Source organism: Coregonus lavaretus, assembly GCF_964263955.1.
Source record: "Coregonus lavaretus genome assembly, contig: HAP1_SCAFFOLD_1024, whole genome shotgun sequence".
Classification (NCBI taxonomy): domain Eukaryota; kingdom Metazoa; phylum Chordata; class Actinopteri; order Salmoniformes; family Salmonidae; genus Coregonus; species Coregonus lavaretus.
In genome coordinates, this window is record NW_028157886.1 from 105,001 (window position 1) to 124,147 (window position 19,147).

The 19,147-nt window shown below is 44.8% G+C and overlaps 1 protein-coding gene across 1 annotated transcript in view; it reads left to right on the forward strand.

Annotated features, from left to right (window-relative positions):
* The window catches only part of LOC311124672 (teneurin-4-like), a gene marked incomplete at both ends in the record, with an annotated part of 140,040 nt that overhangs the window by 104,611 nt on the left and 16,282 nt on the right, over nucleotides 1–19,147 (forward strand). Inside the window, 7 exon segments of the mRNA XM_084198778.1 lie at nucleotides 3,981–4,277; nucleotides 8,829–9,202; nucleotides 9,544–9,922; nucleotides 10,749–11,039; nucleotides 11,637–11,911; nucleotides 12,335–12,630; nucleotides 17,945–18,087. Of these exon segments, the coding sequence (XP_084054904.1) occupies nucleotides 3,981–4,277; nucleotides 8,829–9,202; nucleotides 9,544–9,922; nucleotides 10,749–11,039; nucleotides 11,637–11,911; nucleotides 12,335–12,630; nucleotides 17,945–18,087 (2,055 nt within the window).

A 19,147-nucleotide genomic window follows, 5' to 3' on the forward strand; every position in this document is an offset into this window, starting at 1 on the left:
CCCTTAACTGTCTGGCTGGTGTTCGGGTAGTTAACCCTTAACTGTCTGGCTGGTGTTCGGGTAGTTAACCCTTAACTGTCTGGCTGGTGTTCGGGTAGTTAAGCCTTAACTGTCTGGCTGGTGTTGGCGTAGTTAACCCTTAACTGTCTGGCCGGTGTTCGGGTAGTTAACCCTTAACTGTCTGGCCGGTGTTCGGGTAGTTAACCCTTAACTGTCTGGCTGGTGTTCGGGTAGTTAACCCTTAACTGTCTGGCTGGTGTTGGCGTAGTTAACCCTTAACTGTCTGGCCGGTGTTCGGGTAGTTAACCCTTAACTGTCTGGCCGGTGTTCGGGTAGTTAACCCTTAACTGTCTGGCCGGTGTTCGGGTAGTTAACCCTTAACTGTCTGGCCGGTGTTCGGGTAGTTAACCCTTAACTGTCTGGCTGGTGTTCGGGTAGTTAACCCTTAACTGTCTGGCTGGTGTTGGCGTAGTTAACCCTTAACTGTCTGGCTGGTGTTGGCGTAGTTAACCCTTAACTGTCTGGCCGGTGTTCGGGTAGTTAACCCTTAACTGTCTGGCCGGTGTTCGGGTAGTTAACCCTTAACTGTCTGGCTGGTGTTCGGGTAGTTAACCCTTAACTGTCTGGCTGGCTGGGACTCTCTCTACACTTCAGCGGTGTTGTCCTCTGTAGCTCAGCTGGTAGAGCACGGCGCTTGTAACGCCAGGGTAGTGGGTTCGATCCCGGGGACCACCCATACGTAAAAGTGTATGCACACATGAAAAGCGTCTGCTAAATGGTATATTTTTCTTTTTTTTTGTTCTTTTTTTTTGACGTACTTAACCCTTAACTCTCTGGCTAGTGTTGGCGTAGTTAACCCTTAACTGTCTGGCTAGTGTTGGCGTAGTTAACCCTTAACTGTCTGGCTGGCTGGGACTCTCTCCTTTCTCCTTTTGCAGTTATTTTTTAAATTTTTTTATTGACAGGTATTTTTATTATTTTTCTATGGATTAGATTCAATGTTTGTATTTTAGCATATTGATTGTTTTGTCATAACAAAAAATCACCTCAGTGGCCTTGTGGTTAGAGTGACCACCATGAGATTGGAAGGTTGGGAGTTCGATCCCCGGCCGAGTCATACCAAAGACTGTCAAATGGGACCTGATGCGTCTCTGCTTGGCATTTAGCATTAAATACATAGATTGGCGGTAAGGCCCTGTGATAGACTAGTGTCCTGTCCAGGGGGTGTCCTGGTACATCAAGCTGCCTCACTACAGAAACAGGAGATAGACTAGTGTCCTGTACAGGGGGTGTCCTGGTACATCAAGCTGTCTCACTACAGAAACGGGAGATAGACTAGTGTCCTGTCCAGGGGGTGTACTGTACATCAAGCTGCCTCACTACAGAAACAAGAGATAGACTAGTGTCCTGTCCAGGGGGTGTACTGGTACATCAAGCTGTCTCACTACAGAAACAGGAGATAGACTAGTGTCCTGTCCAGGGGGTGTACTGTACATCAAGCTGCCTCACTACAGAAACAGGAGATAGACTAGTGTCCTGTCCAGGGGGTGTACTGTACATCAAGCTGTCTCACTACAGAAACAGGAGATAGACTAGTGTCCTGTCCAGGGGGTGTCCTGTACATCAAGCTGCCTCACTACAGAAACAGGAGATAGACTCCTGCTCCTATGAGCCGTTCCGGCTCGCACAAGCCAAGGCTATTTGTCGTTGAAGTCGGAAATTTACGTACACCTTAGCCAAATACATTTAAACTCAGTTTTTCACAATTCCTGACATTTAATCCTAGTAAAAATTCCCTGTTTTAGGTCAGTTAGGATCACCACTTTATTTTAAGAATGTGAAATGTCAGAATAATAGTAGAGAGAATGATTTATTTCAGCTTTTATTTCTTTCATCACATTCCTAATTAGTATTTGGTAGCATTGCCTTTAAATTGTTTAACTTGGGTCAAACGTTTCAGGTAGCCTTCAACAAGCTTCCCACAATAAGTTGGGTGAATTTTGGCCCATTCCTCCTGACAGAGCTGGTGTAACTGAGTCAGGTTTGTAGGCCTCCCTGCTCGCACATGCTTTTTCAGTTCTGCCCACAAATATTCTATAGGATTGAGGTCAGGGCTTTGTGATGGCCACTCCAATACCTTGACTTTGTTGTCCTTAAGCCATTTTGCCACAACTTTGGAAGTATGCTTGGGGTCATTGTCCATTTGGAAGACCCATTTGCGACCAAGCTTTAACTTCCTGACTGATGTCTTGAGATGTTGCTTCAATATATCCACATAATTTTCCTTCCTCATGATGCCATCTATTTTGTGAAGTGCACCAGTCCCTCCTGCAGCAAAGCACCCCCACAGCATGATGCTGCCACCCCCGTGCTTCACGGTTGGCATGGTGTTCTTCGGCTTGCAAGCCTTCCCCTTTTTCCTCCAAACATAACGATGGTCATTATGGCCAAACAGTTCTATTTTTGTTTCATCAGACCAGAGGACATTTCTCCAAAAAGTAAGATCTTTGTCCCCATGTGCAGTTGCAAACCGTAGTCTGGCTTTTTTATGGCGGTTTTGGAGCAGTGGCTTCTTCCTTGCTGAGCGGCCTTTCAGGTTATGTTGATATAGGACTCGTTTTACTGTGGATATAGATACTTTTGTACCTGTTTCCTCCAGCATCTTCACAAGGTCCTTTGCTGTTGTTCTGGGATTGATTTGCACTTTTCGCACCAAAGTACGTTAATCTCTAAGAGACAAAACCCGTCTCCTTCCTGAGCGGTATGACGGCTGCGGGGATCCCATGGTGTTTATACTTTCATACTATTGTTTGTACAGATAAACATGGTACCTTCAGGCGTTTGGAAATTGCTCCCAAGGATGAACCAGACTTGTGGAGGTCTACAATTATTTTTCTGAGGTCTTGGCTGATTTCTTTTGATTTTCCCATGATGTCAAGCAAAGGGGCACTGAGTTTGAAGGTAGGCCTTGAAATACATCCACAGGTACACCTCCAATTGACTCAAATGATGTCAATTAGCCTATCAGAAGCTTCTAAAGCCATGTCTTCATTTTCTGGAATTTTCCAAGCTGTGTAAAGGCACAGGCAATTTAGTGTATGTAAACTTCTGACCCACTGGAATTGTGATACAGTGAATTATAAGTGAAATAATCTGTCTGTAAACAATTGTTGGAAAAACTACTTGTGTCATGCACAAAGTAGATGTCCTAACCGACTTGCCAAAACTATAGTTTGTTAACAAGACATTTGTGGAGTGGTTGAAAAACGAGTTTTAATGACTCCAACCTAAATGTACGTAAACTTCCGACTTCAACTGTACTTACTGCACAACAGATATTACGTATTATATTGCAATGCACATCATAATGCGTTATACCTGCAAGCTTCAAGTAGAAAAGTATACTTGCAATAACTGAAATGTGATGGTTTGTCCTACTTAACGTTTTGAATGCACTGATTGCAAGTAGCTCTGGATAAAAATGTCAAATTTAAAAGCTTACCAAATTATCTGACCTCCTCTCCTCTCCTCTCCTCTCCTCTCCTCTCCTCTCCTCTCCTCTCCTCTCCTCTCCTCTCCTCTCCTCTCCTCTCCTCTCCTCTCCTCTCCTCTCCTCTCCTCTCCTCTCCTCTATACTAACAACCTCCTCTCCTCTCCTCTCCTCTCCTCTCCTCTCCTCTCCTCTCCTCTCCTCTCCTCTCCTCTCCTCTCCTCTCCTCTCCTCTCCTCTCCTCTCCTCTCCTCTCCTCTCCTCTCCTCTCCTCTCCTCTCCTCTCCTCTCCTCTCCTCTCCTCTCCTCTCCTCTCCTCTCCTCTCCTCTATACTAACAACCTCCTCTCCTCTCCTCTCCTCTCCTCTCCTCTCCTCTCCTCTCCTCTCCTCTCCTCTCCTCTCCTCTCCTCTCCTCTCCTCTCCTCTCCTCTCCTCTCCTCTCCTTTCCTTTCCTCTTCTATCCTCTCCTCTCCTTTCCTCTCCCCCAGGTCCATAACAGGAACCTCCTCTCCCTGGACTTTGACCGTATCACACGGACAGAGAAGGTTTATGACGACCACAGGAAGTTCACGTTAAGGATCCACTACGACCACGCCGGACGCCCAACGCTCTGGGCCCCCAGCAGCCGCCTCAACGGGGTCAACGTCACATACTCCCCGGGCGGACACGTGGCCGGCATCCAGCGGGGCACCATGTCCATACGCATGGAGTACGACCAGAATGGACGAATCACGTCGCAGATCTTTGCCGATGGGAAGTCATGGACCTACACTTACCTGGAGAAGGTAAAAAACACCACTAATATGGGGCCTTCAGAAAGTATTCATACCCCTTGATTTATTCCATATTTTGTTGTGTTACAGCCTGAATTCAGAATTGATTCAATATATTTATTTCTCACCCATCTACACACAATATCCCATAATGACAAAGTGAAAACATGTTTTTAGAAATGTTTTCAAATTTATTGAAAATGAAATACCGAAATATTATATTTACATAAGTATTCACGCCCCTGAGTCAATACATGTTAGAATCACCTTTGGCAGCGATTACAGCTGTGAGTCTTTCAAGATTACAGCTGTGAGCTTTGCACACCTGGATTGTACAATATTAGCATTATTCTTAAAAACATTATTCAAGCTCTGTCAAGTTGGTTGTTGATCATTGCTAGACAGCCATTTTCAAGTCTTGCCATATATTTTCAAGCCGATTTAAGTCAAAACTGTAACTCTGCCACTCAGGAACATTCAAGGTCATCTTGGTAAGCAACTTCAGTGTATATTTGGCCTTGTGTTGTAGGTTATTGTCCTGCTGAAAGGTGAATGTGTCTCCCAGTGTCTGTTGGAAAGCAGACTGAACCAGGTTTTCCTCTAGGATTTTACCTGTGCTTAGATCTATTCCGTTTTATTTTATCCTAAAAAACGAATTAGTCCTTGCCGATGACAAGCATACCCATAACATGATGCAGCCACCACTATGCTTGAAAATATGAAGAGTGGTACTCAGTGATGTGTTGTGTTGGATTTGCCCCAAACATAATGCTTTGTATTCAGGATATAAAGTTAATTTATTTTCCACATTTTTTGCAGTTTTACTTTAGTGCTTTGTTGCAAACAGGATGCATGTTTTGGAATATTTGTATTCTATAGGTTAGTATTGTGATGTAACTACAATTTTGTTGCTCCATCCTCAGTTTTCTCCTATCACAGCCATTAAACTCTGTAACTGTTTTAAAGTCACCATTGGCCTCATGGTGAAATCCCTGAGCGGTTTCCTTCCTCTCCGGCAACTGAGTTAGGAAGGACGCCTGTATCTTTGTAGTGACTGGGTGTATTGATACACCATCCAAAGAGTAATTAATTACTTCACCACGCTCAAAGGGATATTCAATGTCTGCTTTTTTATTTCTACCCATCTACCAATAGGTGCCCTTCTTGGAAAACCTCCCTGGTCTTTGTGGTTAATCTGTGTCTGAAATTCACTGCTCGACTGAGGGACATTACAGATAATTGTATAATTGTACAGAGATGAGTTAGTCATTCAAAAATCATGTTAAACACTATTATTGCACACAGAGTGAGTCCATGCAACTTATTATGTGACTTGTTAAGCACAGTTTTACTCCTGAACTTATTGCCATAACAAAGGGGTTGAGTACTTATCGACTCAAGATATTTCAGCTTTTCATTTTTAATAAATTGGTAAACATTTTCTAAAAACATAATTCCACTTTCACATTATTGTGTGTAGGACAGTTACACAAAATCTAAATTTAATCCATTTTAAATTCAGGCTTTAAAACAACAACATATGGAAAAAGTCAAGGGGTGTTAATACTTTCTAAAGGCATAGGGTGCCATTTACAGATGTAGGATCTTCATTTGATCACCCTGTTGCAGGACATGTAAAACTTGTCGTGCATTTGAGGGTTAAAAAGGCTTCTGAAGTTTGAACGCAGAAACATTTCGATACGTCTTTAATAGGGATAATAGGAAGGGTTATATATGAACTCTGAACTCTGAACTCTCCACATAAAATACAATGAAACTCATGAAATAGACCTACACTACATTCAATGTAGACATTCACAGTGTGCATTAGGTACACAGAGTACTGAGGGTTTGGAACTAATGGAGAAAAGCCTGGTGTCCTCGTACTCCTGAGTGGCGCAGTGGTCCAAGGCACTGCATCGCAGTGCCACTAAAGATCCTGGTTTGAATCCAGGCTCTGTCGTAGCCGGCGCACAATTGGCCCAGCGTCGTCCAGGGTAGGGGAGGGAAGGGCCGGCAGGGATGTAGCTCAGTTGGTAGAGCATGGCGTTTGCAACGCCAGGGTTGTGGGTTCGATTCCCACGGGGGGGCCAGTATGATTTTTTTTTTTTTATAATGTATGCACTCACTGGATAAATGTAAATGTCAAAATGTGTGCTAAAGATAAACTATAGCCAAGACATGGCTTGGGACATGATGTCATAGAAAACGTGATTGATATTTCAGTGCCCTTAAAAGCAGATTTAAGATTTCTAGTTCAAAGTTACCTTTCTACTCTTAGCTTTATCTAATCTATGTCTGTCTGAGACATGTGTAGAGAGCTGTAATAAAGGACTGTCTGATTCTCTCCGTCTCTCTCTCTCTCTCTAACAATGTATACATTGTTAGTGCAGACAGCTTGATAGGGCCGTTGCCCCTAAAATAGACTCTGATGAGCAGAAATGAATGAAATGTCACTTTCACATTGTTAATTAAAGTCAGGATCTTTGGGGATCTTCAGGTTTTACCATTTAATTTAACAAAATGGCCGGCCCATTAGTGGTCTGAAGTCAGTTTTACAGCTGATTCAAAGCTGGAATGATAGCCTGCTGTGACAGCAGACTGCACAGTGATTTAAATATATGTATTTGCCCGCCCAATACTTTCTTACCCAATTGAAGACATAAAAAAATGTTCTTGAATCTCACAGCTTGGCTCCTGACTTAAATACATAACAGGCATCTGTATAGTCTGGGTGTTTCTGTTACATTTGTATGTCCTTTTGTAGCAGACTCTAGCAGCCAACAGTGAGGGGAAAAAAGTATTTGATCCCCTGCTGATTTTGTACGTTTGCCCACTGACAAAGAAATGATCAGTCTATAATTTTAATGGTAGGTTTATTTGAACAGTGAGAGGCAGAATAACAACAAAAAAAAATTATAAATTTATTTGCATTTTAATGAGGGAAATAAGTATTTGACCCCCTCTCAATCAGAAAGATTTCTGGCTCCCAGGTGTCTTTTATACAGGTAACGAGCTGAGATTAGGAGCACACTCTTAAAGGGAGTGCTCCTAATCTCAGTTTGTTACCTGTATAAAAGACACCTGTCCACAGAAGAAATCAATCAATCAGATTCCAAACTCTCCACCATGGCCAAGACCAAAGAGCTCTCCAAGGATGTCAGGGACAAGATTGTAGACCTACACAAGGCTGGAATGGGCTACAAGACCATCGCCAAGCAGCTTGGTGAGAAGGTGACAACAGTTGGTGCGATTATTCGCAAATGGAAGAAACACAAAATAACTCTCAATTTCCCTCGGCCTGGGGCTCCATGCAAGATCTCACCTTGTGGAGTTGCAATGATCATGAGAACGGTGAGGAATCAGCCCAGAACTACACGGGAGGATGTTGTCAATGATCTCAAGACAGCTGGGACCATAGTCACCAAGAAAACAATTGGTAAAACACTACGCCGTGAAGGACTGAAATCCTGCAGCGCCCACAAGGTCCCCCTGCTCAAGAAAGCACATATACAGGCCCGTCTGAGGTTTGCCAATGAACATCTGAATGATTCAGAGGAGAACTGGGTGGAAGTGTTGTGGTCAGATGAGACCAAAATCGAGCTCTTTGGCATCAACTCAACTCGCCGTGTTTGGAGGAGAAGGAATGCTGCCTATGACCCCAAGAACACCATCCCCACCGTCAAACATGGAGGTGGAAACATTATACTGTGGGGGTGTTTTTCTGCTAAGGGGACAGGACAACTTCACCGCATCAAAGGGACGATGGACGGGGCCATGTACCGTCAAATCTTGGGTGAGAACCTCCTTCCCTCAGCCAGGGCATTGAAAATGGGTCGTGGATGGGTATTCCAGCATGACAATGACCCAAAACACACGGCCAAGGCAACAAAGGAGTGACTCAAGAAGAAGCACATTAAGGTCCTGGAGTGGCCTAGCCAGTCTCCAGACCTTAATCCCACAGAAAATCTGTGGAGGGAGCTGAAGGTTTGAGTTGCCAAACGTCAGCCTCGAAACCTTAATGACTTGGAGAAGATCTGCAAAGAGGAGTGGGACAAAATCCCTCCTGAGATGTGTGCAAACCTGGTGGCCAACTACAAGAAATGTCTGACCTCTGTGATTGCCAACAAGTGTTTTGACACCAAGTACTAAGTCATGTTTTGCAGAGGGGTCAAATACTTATTTCCCTCATTAAAATGCAGATTAATTTATAACATTTTTGACATGCGTTTTTCTGGATTTTTTTGTTGTTATTCTGTCTCTCACTGTTCAAATAAACCTACCATTACAATTATAGACTGATCATGTCTTTGTCAGTGGGCAAACGTAAAAAATCAGCAGGGGATCAAATACTTTTTTCCCTCACTGTAGGTAACACACACAACTTTAATAAACATGACTGTCAATTTACCTCTCAGCATTCCTAATATCTAACATGTTCTCTCTCAGGTCCTGTAGTGTGCCCTTTAAAGAGCACAATCCCACGGGCCTTCTTCAAAAGTAGTGCACTGTCTAGGGAAATAGGGTTGCCGTCGGTAACCCACTTTCCTCTCTCCTCCTCAGTCCATGGTGCTTCTCCTGTACAGTCAGCGTCAGTACATCTTCGAGTTCGACAAGAACGACTGCCTCTCCTCCGTGACCATGCCCAACGTGGCCCGCACCACCCTGGAGACCACCCGCTCTATCGGTTACTATAGGAACACGTACCGCCCCTCCGAGGGGAACGCGTCGGTGCTGCAGGACTACAGCGAAGACGGCCAGCTGATGCAGACCACCTACCTGGGCACGGGGCGCAGGGTGATCTATAAGTACGACAAGCTGGCCAAGCTACTTGAGATCCTGTACGACACGACGCGCGTCGCGTTCAGCTACGACGAGGCAGCGGGGATGCTGAAGGTGGTGAACCTGCAGACTGAAGGGACCACCTGTACCATAAGGTGACTGCAACTTTGCCGTTGTGTTGTCGGATGATTGGCTTTAGGGTTAGGTTTGTTTTTGAACATCTTGGTACATGTGCAGATGCATACATGAAATGGGATCTCATACAATGTAAAACGTAAAATGAAAATATATATAATCGGAAGAACGGAGTTTGGCCCCGTCTGATATAGTTTGTTGAATTTTACTCAAGTTAAATAGGATAAATACATTGTTGTTGACTAGCTGTCTAGCTCAACTAGTGCGTGTGTAAAACATGGAATGGGATATTGAGTGTATCAGTCAGTAACATAATTAAAAAACATGGACTGGACTAACAGTAATGTTCACTACACCACAGGTACCGTCAGATCGGCCCACTCATCGACAGGCAGATCTTTAGGTTCAGCGAGGAGGGGATGGTCAACGCTCGCTTCGACTACGTCTACGACAACAGCTTCCGGGTCACCAGCATGCAAGCGGTGATCAATGAGACGCCTCTCCCCATCGACCTGTACCGCTATGATGACGTGTCGGGGAAGACGGAGCAGTTTGGGAAGTTCGGGGTCATCTACTACGACATCAACCAGATAATCACCACGGCTGTGATGACGCACACCAAACACTTTGACGCCTACGGCCGCGTGAAGGAGGTCCAGTACGAGATCTTCAGGTCGCTCATGTACTGGATGATGGTGCAGTACGATAACATGGGACGCGTGGTCGCCAAGGAACTCAAGGTTGGTCTGGTTACCTCGTTCTTTCTTTGTTGTTTGTGTTTGTTTGTTAGGATCTTCCAAGAGTCACACCCAGGATAAAACAGACAAGTAGACAGTAGAATTAGACACATTTGAAATATAGAAAAGCACATTTTCACAGTTCTAACATTTGACAGTTTAGTCATTTAGCAGGCGCTCTTATCCATAGCGATATACAGGAGCAATTTGTATTAAGTGCCTTGCTCAAAAGCACAGACATAGTTTTTTTCCAACAAGTCGGCTCGGGAAACCAACCAGCAACCTTTTGGTTACTGGCTCAACGCTCTTAACCACTAGGCTACCTGACGCCCAATGTGTTCCGTGTTCCGTGTTCCGTGTTCCGTGTTCTGTGTTCAAAGTGTTCTAAGATGGGTTCATCTTACAAAAGTCCTTTCAAGAAAAACATTGTTGTATATAGGAATGAATAAACCGGGTGGTTCGAGCCCTGAATTCTGATTGTCTGAAAGCCGTGGTATATCTGACCGTATACCATACTGGGTATATTACTGCTGTCATTACGTTGGTAACCAGTTTATAATAGCAATAAGGCACCTCATGGGTTTGTGGTGTATGGCCAATATACCTCGGCTAAGGGCTGTATCCCAGATACTCCACGTTGTGTCGTTCGTAAGAACAGCCCTTAGCCGTGGTATATTGGCCATATACCACACCCCCTCTGGCCTTATTGCTTAATTACAATTACATTTGATTAAGTTAGGATTTCTAAGGTGGGTCCGTACGCCAACACCTATAGATTGATTGATTGACTGATTGATTGACTGATAGATGAACGTTGTGTTTCTCTAAGGTGGGCCCGTACGCCAACACCACTCGGTATACCTATGAGTACGATGCTGACAGTCAGCTCCAGGTCGTGTCCATCAACGACAAGCCTCTGTGGCACTACAGCTACGACCTGAACGGTAACCTTCACCTGCTGAGCCCCGGGAACAGCGCCCGCCTCACGCCGCTACGCTACGACCTCCGAGACCACATCACCAGGCTGGGAGACGTCCAGTACCGCATGGACGAGGACGGCTTTCTGAAGCAGAGAGGGAGTGAATTCTTTGAGTACAGCTCGGCTGGACTCCTGGTTAAGGTAAGATACGTACAACCCTCCAACACAGTTGATGCTTTATAAAACGACACATAGGACACACATAACACAGTTGACACGTAGCTACAACACTCCAACACAGTTGACACGTAGCTACAACACTCCAACACAGTTGACACATAGCTACAACACTCCAACACAGCTGACACATAGCTACAACCCTCCAACACAGTTGACACGTAGCTACAACCCTCCAACACAGTTGACACATAGCTACAACACTCCAACACAGTTGACACGTAGCTACAACACTCTAACACAGTTGACACATAGCTACAACACTCCAACACAGTTGACACGTAGCTACAACACTCCAACACATTTTCAAAAACACCTCAAAACACGACTCTTTCAGCTAGCCGATGCTCTATTCTTGAATATGTTCCAGCCCCTCTCCTGTATCCCTCTGTGATCCGTTCTGTTCCCCGTGGTCTTTTGATTCCCTTTTTATTCGCACTTCGATTTTAATGTACTTTTCTCGTAAGGTGTCCTTGAGTGTCGTTAAAAAAAGGCGTTAATCAAATCAAATATACTATTATTTTTTTGATTTATTGATTGATTCATATTTTTCTTCTCAAGGTCTACAACCGCGGGAGCGGCTGGAGTATCCGCTACAGTTACGATGGTCTGGGCCGGAGGGTCTCATCCAGGTGCAGTCCGGGTCACCACCTCCAGTTCTTCTATGCTGACCTGTCCAGTCCCACCCGGGTCACTCACATGTACAACCACACCAGCTCCGAGATCTCTTCCCTCTACTACGACCTTCAGGGACACCTGTTCTCCATGGAGCTGAGTAGCGGGGATGAGTTCTATGTAGCGTGTGATACCATCGGCACGCCACAGGCCGTCTTCAGGTGATTAGGGGGCAAATCTTTAACTTCCACTTAGGAACACATTTTCACTTACTCGTGACGTCACCGGGAGAATAAGTTAACTTTTGACTCAGTAGAAGACTAAAGTTGTATAATCTCTGTTGTATTAATGTCAAAGTCTCTTATGTTCTCAAATTTGAAAATGTACAAATAAAGTATAATTTTTTTTTGTAATAATTTGATTATTCCTTAATTATCTCAGTGTGTACAGTAGTGTTTCTGTTACTTTTTTTATTTTTTATTTATTTTTTATATACAGTGATGTAATTTGTCCAAAACGATTGCTGTTCTTCAAAGAACACACTTTGAACAGAGGAAAAGTTGTGCACTACATAGGGAACAGGGTGTCATTAGGGATGTACCCTTGGATTCATTTTTATTGTTTTTATTTTTATTTTATTTCAGCGGCTCTGGCCTGATGATCAAGCAGATCCTCCACACTGCATTCGGGGAGGTGTACCTGGACTCCAACCCAAGCTTCCAGCTCATCCTGGGGTACCAGGGGGGTCTGTACGAGCCGCTGAGTCGCCTGGTGCACATGGGCCGGCGGGACTACGATACCATGGCCGGGAGATGGACCACACCGGACCACGAGGTGTGGAGCAGGCTGAACGCCAACAACATAGTCCCCTTCAACCTGTACATGTTCAAGAACAATAACCCTCTCAGCAACAGCCTGGAGACCAAGTGCTACATGACAGGTGGGTCTGGGGAGGGAGGGAGGGAGGGTGTGGGGGGGCAGGGTGGGTGGGTGGGTGGGTGGGAGTGTGTGGGGGGGGCAGGGTGGGTGGGTGGGTGGTTGGGAGGGAGGGTGTGGGGGGGCAGGGTGGGTGGGTGGGAGTGAGGGAGGGAGGGAGGGTGTGGGGGGGCAGGGTGGGTGGGTGGGAGTGAGTGAGTGAGTCAGAAGAGAGAAACCGATAGGGAGAGAATGGGAGAGAGAAAGCTGCAACCATGCTGTCTACAGTAAGAACTGTTCTGGTCTACAGTAAGAAATGTTCTGGTCTACAGTAAGAAATGTTCTGGTCTACAGTAAGAACTGTTCTGGTCTACAGTAAGATACTGTTCTGGTCTACAGTAAGATACTGTTCTGGTCTACAGTAAGAACTGTTCTGGTCTACAGTAAGATAACTGTTCTGGTCTACAGTAAGATACTGTTCTGGTCTACAGTAAGATACTGTTCCGGTCTACAGTAAGAACTGTTCTGGTCTACAGTAAGATCTGTTCTGGTCTACAGTAAGAACTGTTCAGGTCTACAGTAAGATAACTGTTCTGGTCTACAGTAAGATACTGTTCTGGTCTACAGTAAGATAACTGTTCTGGTCTACAGTAAGATTACTGTGCTGGTCTACGTTAAGACAACTGTTCTGGTCTACAGTAAGATTACTGTTCTGGTCTACGGTAAGATAACTGTTCTGGTCTACGGTAAGAGAACTGTTCTGGTCTACGGTAAGAGAACTGTTCTGGTCTACAGTAAGAGAACTGTTCTGGTCTACAGTAAGATTACTGTTCTGGTCTACGGTAAGATTACTGTTCTGGTCTACGGTAAGATAACTGTTCTGGTCTACAGTAAGAAATGTTCTGGTCTACAGTAAGAAATGTTCTGGTCTACAGTAAGAACTGTTCTGGTCTACAGTAAGAAATGTTCTGGTCTACAGTAAGACATGTTCTGGTCTACAGTAAGAAATGTTCTGGTCTACAGTAAGAGAACTGTTCTTGGCCTACAGTAAGAACTGTTCTGGTCTACAGTAAGAACTGTTCTGGTCTACAATAAGATTACTGTTCTGGTCTACAGTAAGATTACTGTGCTGGTCTACGTTAAGACAACTGTTCTGGTCTACAGTAAGATTACTGTTCTGGTCTACAGTAAGATAACTGTTCAGGTCTACGGTAAGATAACTGTTCTGGTCTACGGTAAGAGAACTGTTCTGGTCTACAGTAAGAGAACTGTTCTGGTCTACAGTAAGATAACTGTTCTGGTCTACAGTAAGAGAACTGTTCTGGTCTACAGTAAGAACTGTTCTGGTCTACAGTAAGAGAACTGTTCTGGTCTACAGTAAGAACTGTTCTGGTCTACAGTAAGAACTGTTCTGGTCTACAGTAAGATAACTGTTCTGGTCTATGGTAAGAGAACTGTTCTGGTCTACGGTAAGAGAACTGTTCTGGTCTACGGTAAGAGAACTGTTCTGGTCTACGGTAAGATAACTGTTCTGGTCTACAGTAAGAGAACTGTTCTGGTCTACAGTAAGAGAACTGTTCTGGTCTACAGTAAGAGAACTGTTCTGGTCTACAGTAAGATTACTGTTATGGTCTACGTTAAGAGAACATTGTACAGAGTTTAATTGGTCTACACTAAGAGTACATTATACAGAGTTTAATTTCTTTGGCCGTTTGTTCTCCGACTAAATTCCATACATTTTAAATTCAGGGAAATGTTGCTTACCCACACAGAAAACTCAGTGCCAGCATCAAAGTGAAATGCAGAATATCAACCAGGGACATGTAGTTTTAAAGAGTTCCCTCAGCACAGCCACTCACACACACCCCGAAAACACACACACACACCAGAAAATTACACACACACACAAACCGACACACACAGGGCTGTTTTACAGCCTCTCTCCGCAATGATCCACTCTGTTCTGCTCTGAAGGTTTTACATTTTTTACGTTATCATTTAAAAAAGCGCTCAGATGGGGAACAATGGCTGTACTGTAAATACAGCAATACTCACTGGATCAGTCCTTCTATGAGTATTCAGGTCCCTAACCAGCAATACTCACTGGATCAGTCCTTCTATGAGTATTCAGGTCCCTAACCAGCAATACTCACTGGATCAGTCCTTCTATGAGTATTCAGGTAGGCACGGGAGGTATGGGCAGTGAAAGAGAGTGAGGCACACACACACACACACACACACATACACACACACACCAAACACACACACACACCAAACACATACACACACACACCAAACACACACACACACACACACACATCAAACACACACACACACACACACATCAAACACACACACACACACAGAGGTAAAGGCTTTGAGAGGTCCCCAGTGGAGACAGAGCAGCATAATGGATCTATAGTGACCTGGTGGAGACATAATGGATCTATAGTGACCTGGTGGAGACATAATGGATCTATAGTGACCTGGTGGAGACATAATGGATCTATAGTGACCTGGTGGAGACATAATGGATCTATAGTGACCTGGTGGAGACATAATGGATCTATAGTGACCTGGTGGAGACATAATGGATCTATAGTGACCTGGTGGAGACATAATGGATCTATAGTGACCTATAAACTGTACTCCTAACAGACAGTACTCCTTAGACACTGTGGATCCTACGGGACAGTACTCCTTAGACCCTGTGGATCCTAAGGGGCAGTACTCCTTAGACACTGTGGATCCTAAGGGGCAGTACTCCTTAGACCCTGTGGATCCTAAGGGGCAGTACTCCTTAGACACTGTGGATCCTAAGGGGCAGTACTCCTTAGACCCTGGATCCTAAGGGGCAGTACTCCTTAGACACTGTGGATCCTAAGGGGCTAAATGATGATGTTTCACTGGCCTAGTTTCTATAATGTTGTAGCCTTGATGTTTTGGGTCTCTGTGTCTCCAAATATCACCTATGTATAATTTGACACGTTGATTAACCAGACACTATTTCTGTTATTATTAGTATTATTTAGTGTTTTAATTTGCCACTTACCTTGAAACATATGATCATTATAATTTGTATACATTGTTGTGTCTCAATGGACCACTAGGCTATAAATAAGGGCTATGTGCAACGGTCAGGTCACTCTGAGGAATACGTCAGCTTGACGTAGAAACGTCAGTCACCTGCTCTCGTCCTGTTCAGTGGATTAAAGTCCGCTCAAATAAATCAATATCAGCTTTTTTTTGTTGTTGAGTGCGCCAACTGCTTTCTACCTCGAATTAGCTAGTCCTGTTGGAAGGTTTTCTTGGTAAGCCCTTCTCGTGCTTTAAAATAACAGTTTATTATTATCTCCTGTCCCAGTGAGAGTGCTGTTGGCGAGACTGCAACACTGCAAATGATGAGCTTTTGGTTTATTTCGCTGTGGGCTAAAGCCCGATTTAAGTGTTAGGAGAAAATATCAAATTTTGATGGGGTTATTTAGCCTGCTAGGCTTCCAAGACCTCTTGTCTGTCTGTATGTAAGGACGTTGGCCCGTATATATATAACTTGTCAGAGCAGGAGGTCAACCCTGTCCAGTCAATTATCATTTCATTACGATCTAAGAGACTAAACTGATCCTAAATCAGCACCATACGTTGAGACACTTTATGAATATGGGCCGTTGTGCGGCTGTCTACAGAACCCAAGCTGGTACTGGACAGAGCTGGGTTAAGATAGGCGCCGTACTTCTTCAAGAATCAATGGATACATATCATTCATTTCAATGATGAAAAATAGCTGTCAATACCACAGAGGAGACCTTTCAACGTATCTCAGTTCAGCTCTGTGGTCCTCCGTTAGACTTTGTGACTGACGGAGGAATGCTGTGTAGCCTTTTAGATATAACCACAAGTGGTTTCTTCCTGTTAGATATAATGTGCATCCAAAATGGCACCCTATTCCATACATAGGTAACTGGTCAAAAGTAATGACGTTTCTAGGGAATAGGGTACCGTTTGGGACGGAGCCGTAACTACCTCGCCTGAGTGGTTTTCTGAGGCTGTATTGTGATTGATGGCGCTGACATTTCCATTCCTTTCAGCTGATTACCTGGGTACTTTCATTGTCTTCAAACAAATCCTTGTTTAAAACAGCTCTGTCAGGTGCCACAATGCAGCCGTGAATAAATGAAGAGGTGCCAAACTGTGGAACCCAGTGTCACCAGAGAATCACTCTCTGCTGCCCATGACAAATATAGCTATCGGAGGGGGTTGACAAAATAAATGACTCAAAATCAACTCTACTTTCAGTCCCAGTTTTATGCTCTTTTTTGGGATATGATTTAAAGCTCTTTCTGGGATGTGATTTGAAGCCCATTGACACCTTATTAAGCCATGTAAGAAAAACACAGTTTGGTGGAAAAGCTACTAAATCAACCAGCTGTGTAGACCAGGTGAATGTTTAATGATGTGTATGAGGCGCTCTCTCTGAGAGATGTCACCTGTGTTGATAACAGCCACCCAGCTGTGTAGACCAGGTGAATGTTTAATGATGTGTATGAGGCGCTCTCTCTGAGAGATGTCACCTGTGTTGATAACAGCCACCCAGCTGTGTAGACCAGGTGAATGTTTAATGATGTGTATGAGGGGCTCTCTCTGAGAGATGTCACCTGTGTTGATAACAGCCACCCAGCTGTGTAGACCAGGTGAATGTTTAATGATGTGTATGAGGGGCTCTCTCTGAGAGATGTCACCTGTGTTGATAACAGCCACCCAGCTGTGTAGACCAGGTGAATGTTTAATGATGTGTATGAGGCGCTCTCTCTGAGAGATGTCACCTGTGTTGATAACAGCCACCCAGCTGTGTAGACCAGGTGAATGTTTAATGATGTGTATGAGGCGCTCTCTCTGAGAGATGTCACCTGTGTTGATAACAGCCACCCAGCTGTGTAGACCAGGTGAATGTTTAATGATGTGTATGAGGCGCTCTCTCTGAGAGATGTCACCTGTGTTGATAACTGCCACCCAGCTGTGTGAGCAGTCCTGCACCTGTAAGAGACTGTAGGAGATGAATCATCGTGTCGTCTCTTCCCCTGAAGATGTCTCCAGCGCTATTCAAGTACTAATCACAGCTAGCAAGTCCAAGGCCTGAGACCAATCAAGTGTCCTGACTGTTAGCATGGACAATTGACTGTAAGAGGGGATATTTTCAAGGACAGCCTTCTAGTGTGTAATAGATATTCTCTGGAGCAGGTTTTGATTTGACTCTAGGGTCTATAGTCCATTGTGGTGTGTGTGTGTATGATAATGATAAGCATGTACTGGTGTATTTGACATGTATTTATCTCTTCCCCCAGATGTCAACAGTTGGCTGGTGACGTTTGGCTTCCAGCTGTACAACGTTATACCGGGCTACCGTAAGCCCTCTACTGATACCATGGAGCCCTCCTATGAGCTAGTCACAACACAGATCAACAACCAGGAGTGGGACAGCACCAAGGTAATATAACACAGTCTACCCTACTGTACTGGACACTCAGTCATCCCCCCCCAGTCCTCACTCATATCTCTGTCACTTCATCCAGCCATCAATCCATCCCTCCATCCAGCCATCAATCCCTCCATCCAGCCATCAATCCCTCTATCCAGCCATCAATCCCTCCATCCAGCCATCAATCCATCCCTCCAGCCATCAATCCCTCCATCCAGCCATCAATCCCTCCATCCAGCCATCAATCCCTCCATCCAGCCATCAATCCCTCCATCCAGCCATCAATCCCTCCATCCAGCCATCAATCCCTCCATCCAGCCATCAATCCCTCCATCCAGCCATCAATCCATCCATCCATCCATCCATCCATCCATCCATCCCTCCATCCGTCCATCCCTCCATCCATCCTTACATTATCCATCCATCCTCCCTCCCATCCCATCCCTCCATCCGTCATCCCCTCCTTCACTGTTCATCCTCATACCTCTTCCTCTGTATCTGCTATCAGATAGCAACCAACCTGTTGGCTCCAGACTCCCCAAGGAGCTACCCAGTTATCAGGCCAGATCACGGCCCAGTGAGCCAAGGTTCCTGCTCCTCGGCCCCAAGAACGTATCCTCTGTCTGGGGTATGCTAGCCCCTCAGCCAGGAGATGAGGGGGGGAACGGGTAGTGAGAAACGGGGTCATGCCTAAAAGGCTCTGGTAATTGTTCCGGCTGCCATTTAGGGAGATGTTTCTCCTCCATCACCACCAGAGACCATTAAATAAATATAAATATAAATATGCCATTTAGCAGACGCTTTTATCCAAAGCGACTTACAGTCATGAGTGCATACATTTTTTGTGTATGGGGTGGTCCCGGGGATCGAACCCACTACCTTGGCGTTACAAGCGCCGTGCTCTACCAGCTGAGCTACAGAGGACCACCATTGATTTCACCTCTACCTTACACCTCTTCCCCCCCCACAGCAGCCAGGCAGAGAGTAGAGAGACAAGCCAAGCTCTGGTTCCCTCGTTGATCATATTGCCTGCGGCCTCTGAGTCCTGTGTGAATAATTGAACAGCCTG